The 6,000-nt window shown below is 70.1% G+C and overlaps 1 protein-coding gene across 1 annotated transcript in view; it reads right to left on the reverse strand.

The window, feature by feature from the left end:
• Positions 1–5,530, reverse strand: part of LOC309684646 (cadherin EGF LAG seven-pass G-type receptor 2-like) — a gene marked incomplete at both ends in the record, with an annotated part of 28,378 nt that extends 22,848 nt beyond the window's left edge. Inside the window, 6 exon segments of the mRNA XM_082500517.1 lie at positions 1,723–1,750; positions 1,752–1,898; positions 3,273–3,386; positions 3,527–3,726; positions 5,139–5,309; positions 5,405–5,530. Coding sequence (XP_082356643.1) covers positions 1,723–1,750; positions 1,752–1,898; positions 3,273–3,386; positions 3,527–3,726; positions 5,139–5,309; positions 5,405–5,530 — 786 coding nt within the window.
• Positions 5,531–6,000: the final 470 nt, after the last annotated feature.

Genomic DNA, 6,000 nt, shown 5'->3' on the forward strand with positions numbered 1-6,000 from the left:
CCTGGGGACAGTGACAAGGGAGTGGCAGTGCTCTGGGGACAGTGACAAGGAGGCAGCAGTGCCCTGGGGACAGTGCCCAGTGAGAGTGGCAGTGCCTTGGGGACAATGACAGAAATGGCAGTGCCCTAGGCAGAGCGACAAGGGGCTGGCAGTGCCCTGGGGACAGTGCCCAGTGAGAGTGGCAGTGCCTTGGGGACAATGACACGGGTGGCAGTGCCCAGGGAGAGTGACAGTGCCCTAGGGACAGTGACAAGTGGGTGGCAGTGCTCTGGGGACAGTGATGGAGGTGGCAGGGCCCTGGGGAGGGTGGCAGTGCCCTAGGGAGAATGACAAGGGGGTGGCAGTGTGGGGGTGGCAGTGCAGGGGTGGCAGTCCTTGGGGTGGCAGTGGGGGATGGCAGTCCCTGGGGGTGACAGCACTGGGGTGGCAGTCCCTGGGGGTGGCTGTGGGGGGTGACAGTGCCCCAGGGGTGACAGTGCTGGGGTGGCAGGGCCAGGGTGGAAGTCCCTGGGGGTGGCAGTGGGGGGTGGCAGTGCCCGGGGTGACAGCACTGGGGTGGCAGTGGGGGCTGACAGTCCCTGGAGGTGGCAGTGGGGGGTGGCAGTGCCCGGGGGTGGCATCATAGGGGTGGCAGTGCAGGGGTGGCAGTCCCTGGGGGTGACAGCACTGGGGTGGCAGTGCCCGGGGGTGACAGTGTGGGGGTGGCAGTGAGGGGTGGCAGTGCCTGGGGGTGACAGCGTGGGGGTGGCAGTTGGGGGTGGCAGTTGGGGTTGGCAGTCCCTGGGGGTGGCAGTGGGGGGTGGCAGAGCCCGGAGGTGACAGCGCGGGGGTGGCATTGGGGGTGGCAGTCCCTGGGGGTGGCAGTGGGGGGTGGCAGTGCCCGGAGGTGACAGCGTGAGGGTGGCATTGGCGGTGGCAGTCCCTGGGAGTGGCAGTGGGGGGTGGCAGTGCCCGGGGGTGACAGCGTGGGGGTGGCATTGGGGGTGGCAGTCCCTGGGGGTGGCAGTGGGGGGTGGCAGAGCCCGGAGGTGACAGCGTGGGGGTGGCATCGGGGGTGGCAGTCCCTGGGGGTGGCAGCAGTGGGGTGGCAGAGCCCGGAGGTGACAGCGTGGGGGTGGCATCGGGGGTGGCAGTCCCTGGGGGTGCCAGCAGTGGGGTGGCAGTGCCCGGAGGTGACAGCGTGGGGGTGGCAGTGGGGGGTGGGAGAGCCCTGAGGTGACAGCGCGGGGGTGGCATTGGGGGTGGCAGTCCCTGGGGGTGGCAGTGGGGGGTGGCAGTGCCCGGGGGTGACAGCGTGGGGGTGGCATTGGGGGTGGCAGTCCCTGGGGGTGGCAGTGGGGGGTGGCAGTCCCTGGGGGTGCCAGCAGTGGGGTGGCAGTGCCTGGAGGTGACAGCGTGGGGGTGGCATTGGGGGTGGCAGTCCCTGGGGGTGGCAGTGGGGGGTGGCAGAGCCCGGAGGTGACAGCGTGGGGGTGGCATTGGGGGTGGCAGTCCCTGGGGGTGGCAGTGGGGGGTGGCAGAGCCTGGAGGTGACAGCGCGGGGGTGGCATTGGGGGTGGCAGTCCCTGGGGGTGGCAGTGGGGGGTGGCAGAGCCCGGAGGTGACAGCGTGGGGGTGGCATTGGGGGTGGCAGTCCCTGGGGGTGCCAGCAGTGGGGTGGCAGTGCCCGGAGGTGACAGCGCGGGGGTGGCAGTGCCCGGGGGTGTCCCCCGGGGGGCTCACCGGGGTGGCAGCGGCAGGAGAAGCTGTCCCCAGTCGTCGCTGCAGTAGCTGTGGGGGGGGCAGGGCCCCGAGTCGCAGGGGTCGGGGAGGGCGCACCCCCCCTCCACGTTCACCCGCGTCGCCTGTGCCACGCTCAGTGCCACCGCGCTGGCCGCCGTCTCGCCCACGCGCACGCCCTGCGTCACCGCCGCATCGTCACCCCCCCCGTGCCTCAGTTTCCCTCGCTGCAGCCCCGCTCACCCCCCCGCACCCCCCCCAGTGCCACCCCATAACCCCCCCACTCCTCCCCCCCCCCCCCCCCAGGTTACACCCCGCGTCCCTGTCCCCATGCCCAGACCCCGCTGTCACATCCCCCGCGCCCCATGGGCTCCCTGTCCCCATTGCTGTGCCCACGTCCCCACGTGCCCACCAGTGTCCCCCAGCCCGTACGTCCCATGTCCCCACTCCCTGTGCCCCTGTGCCCCACGTCCTCAGCTGATGTCCCCATGTCCCCGTACCTTTAACCACATGTCACGGCACAGTTAACCATTCTCTGTCCCCGTGTCCCCATGTCCCCGTGTCCCCATTGTCCCCCTGTCCGTAGCCCTGCCCTGTGCCCAAATGTCCCATGTCCCCAGGCCGTACACCCACACCCACATCCCTCTCCCTATGCACGTGACTGCCACCGCCATGTCCCCATCCCCACGCCCTGTGCCCATGTCCCTGTCCCCATGGCCCTCACTGCCGTGCCCATGTCCCCATGCCCTATGCCATGTCCCCATGTCCCTGTCCCCACGTCCCTGTCCCCATGCCCTATGCCATGTCCCCATGCCCTGTCTTATGTCCCTGTGTCCATGTCCCCATGCCCCATCGCCACGCCCATGTCCCCATGCCCTACGCCATGTCCCCACGCCTTGTGCCCATGTCCCTGTCCCCATGTCCCTGTCCCCATGTCCCTGTCCCCATGCCCCCCCCGCCATGTCCATGTCTCCACACCCCATGCCCCCCCATGCCCTGTCCCCATGCCATGACCCCATGCCCCTCTGCCACGCCTATGTCCCCATGCCCTATGCCATGTCCCCATGCCTTGTGCCCATGTCCCTGTCCCCATGTCCCTGTCCCCATGTCCCTGTCCCCATGCCCCTCCCATGCCCATGTCCCCAACACCCTGTGCCACGTCCCTGTCCCCATGCCCCCCCCATGCCCATGTCCCCATGTCCCTGTCCCCATGCCCCTCTGCCATGCCCATGTCCCCATGCCCTATGCCATGTCCCCACGCCTTGTGCCCATGTCCCTGTCCCCATGTCCCTGATCCCATGTCCCTGTCCCCATGCCCCTCTGCCACGCCCATGTCCCCATGCCCTACGCCATGTCCCCACGCCTTGTGCCCGTGTCCCTGTCCCCATGTCCCTGTCCCCATGCCCCCCCCGCCCATGTCCCATGTCCCTGTCCCCATGCCCTCCCCCATGCCCATGTCCCCAACACCCTGTGCCCCGTTCCCACGCCCACACCCCCCCTTTCACCAACACCCCCCCGCCCCCCCCCCCCCCCCCCGCTGCCCCCCCCCGTACCTGCAGACACCCCCGGAAGCCCTGTTCCACGCTGCCCCCGTCGCCCCCCACCCCCCCGACGCTCAGCGTCCGCAGCCGCAGCCCCTGCAGCTCCGCCGCCACCTCGGCCACCGCCTGCGGGACAGAGGGGGGGGGGGGGGACACGGACCACACACTCAGACACCCCCCCCCCCCCCCCCGGTGCCACCCCCGGGCCGAGCGGGGCAGTGTCCGCCCCTCCGTGCCTCAGTTTCCCCACTCCCGTCGAAGCCCACCTGGTGGCGGCCGTAGTCGAGGGTGAGGAGGAGGAGGAGAGGGGGGGCGGGGGGGGGCGGGGAGGCGGCCGGGGGGGCCCCCCTCACTTCCAGCTGCAGGTGGTGCCAATCCCCGTCGTTGACTTTGGCGTTGGGCAGTCGCAGCCGCGCCAGGGGGGTCCCCCCCTGCCAGACCCCCGCCTCCGCCTGCCCGCGCTCAGCTGCCGGCGGGGACGTCAGGGACCCCCGGGGGGGGGACACACACACATATACACCCCCCCCCCCCCGGTACTGCCCCCGAGGGCAATAATCCCCCCCCCCGGGGAAATAATCCCCCCCCCAGGGCAATAACACCACCGCCCCGGGGCAATAATCCCCCCCCAGGGCAATAACACCACTGCCCCCCCCCCCCAGGGCAATAATCCCCCCCCAGGGCAATAACCTCCCCCGCCCCCCCCAGGGCAATAATCCCCCCCCCCCCGGGGCAATAATCCCTCCCAGGGCAATAACACCACCGCCCCCCCCAGGGCAATAGTGTCCCCCCCAGGGCAATAACCCTCCCACCCAGGGCAATAACACCCCCCCGGGGCAATAATCCCCCCCCCCCAGGGCAATAACCTCCCCCGCCCCCCCCAGGGCAATAATCCCCCCCCCCCCCCCGGGCAATAACCTCCCCCCCAGGGCAATAACACCACCCCCCCCAGGGCAATACCCCCCCTCCACTGCCCTCAGGACAACACCCCCAACGCCAATACCCCCCCCTGGGGGGCAATATCCCCCTCCCAAAGGCCAAGAAACCCCCTGGCACTGCCCCCAAGGCAATACCCCCTATGCCAATAACCCCCCCCCCCCGCCCCATGCCCGTAACCCCCCAGGGCAGTACCCCCCCGTGGCAGTGCCCCCTATGCCACCCCCCCCACATGCCCATAACCCCCCCAGGGTAGTACCCGCTATGCCAATCCCCCCCAGGGCAGTACCCCCTATGCCAACCCCCCCCCATACCCATAACCCCCCCAGGGCAGTACCCACTATGCCAACCCCCCCCCCCATCCCATAACCTCCCCAGGGCAGTACCCTCCCGTGGCAGTGCCCCCTATGCCAACCCCTCCAGATGCCCATAACCCCCCCAGGGCAGTACCCCCCCAGGGCAGTGCCCCCTATGCCCATAACCCCCCCCAGGGCACTACGCGCTATGCCAACCCCCCCCATGCCCATAACCCCCCCAGGGCAGTACCCCCCCGGGGAAGTACCCCCTATGCCAACCCCCCCATACCCATAACCCCCCCATGGCAGTACCCACTATGCCCATAACCCCCCCAGGGCAGTACCCCCCCATGGCAGTACCCTCTATCCCCTTAACCCCCCCCATGGCCATATACCCCCGGGGCAGTACCCCCTATGCCAACCCCCCCTATGCCAACCCCCCCAGGGCAGTACCCCCTATGCCAACCCCCCCCCCCCCGTGCCCATAACCCCCCATGCCCATAACCCCCCCCATGGCCATATACCCCCAGGGCAGTACCCCCTATGCCAACCCCCCCTATGCCAACCCCCCCCCCCAACCCATACCCCACCTTGTGTGTGTGTGTGTGTGTGTGTGTGTGTGTGTGTCCCCTCTCCACCGCCGTGGGACCCACCTGGAGGGTGAGCGTGGCGCGGGGGCCAGCGCTGGCCCGCAGCAGTAGCCCGTGGGGGTGGCGAGTGCGGAACATGAGCCCCAGGTGCCAGGGCAGGGTGAGGGGCAGCGCCAGCCCACCCCACCACAGCCGGCTGCTGCCCAGGAACCGCAGGGGGGTCGCCATCTCTGGGGGGGGGGGGAGGAACAACACAGGGGGTGGGGTGGGGGCTGACCCCCCCCCCACCACCACCACCTCCACCCTCCCAGTGCCCTCCCAGTACCTTCCTGGCAAGTTTTGCCCCCGAAACCCAGTGGGCAGCGGCAGCTGAAGCTGTCCCACTCGTGCACGCAGGTGCCACCGTTGTGGCACGTGTTGGTGTCACACAACGTCTTTTTGGCAGGGCACCCTGGGGGGGGGGACACACACACAGGGGGACACACACACACACATAGGGGACACACATGACATAGGGCTCGCACCCACACACATGGCCCGGGACCCCTGCCCCATAGCCAGCCCCACAGCCCGCCATGCCCCAGCGCCATGTCCCCATGCCCGCGGGGGGGGGCGGGGGGGGGGGGGGCACCGAGACCCTCCGGCACTGGGTCCCGAGTCCCCCACACCGTTGCCCGGCCCCATGGCACTGACACGGTGACACCCCCAGACCCCTATCCAGCCCCACACCCTGGCACCCCCTTTACCCCCCAGCCCCCAGCCCCATCTTCTCATGCCCATGGGGCACAGAGACCCCCAAGTGTTGCCCACCCCCGTGCCCCCTGGACCCCCCGCCAGCCCCACAACCCTGTCACCCCCCTGACCCCGTACCCCCCGCCCCACACCCAGTGGGCACAGACCCCCAGACCCCCCCCATCCAGC

Source organism: Vanellus vanellus, assembly GCF_965231255.1.
Source record: "Vanellus vanellus genome assembly, contig: HAP1_SCAFFOLD_1741, whole genome shotgun sequence".
NCBI lineage: Eukaryota > Metazoa > Chordata > Aves > Charadriiformes > Charadriidae > Vanellus > Vanellus vanellus.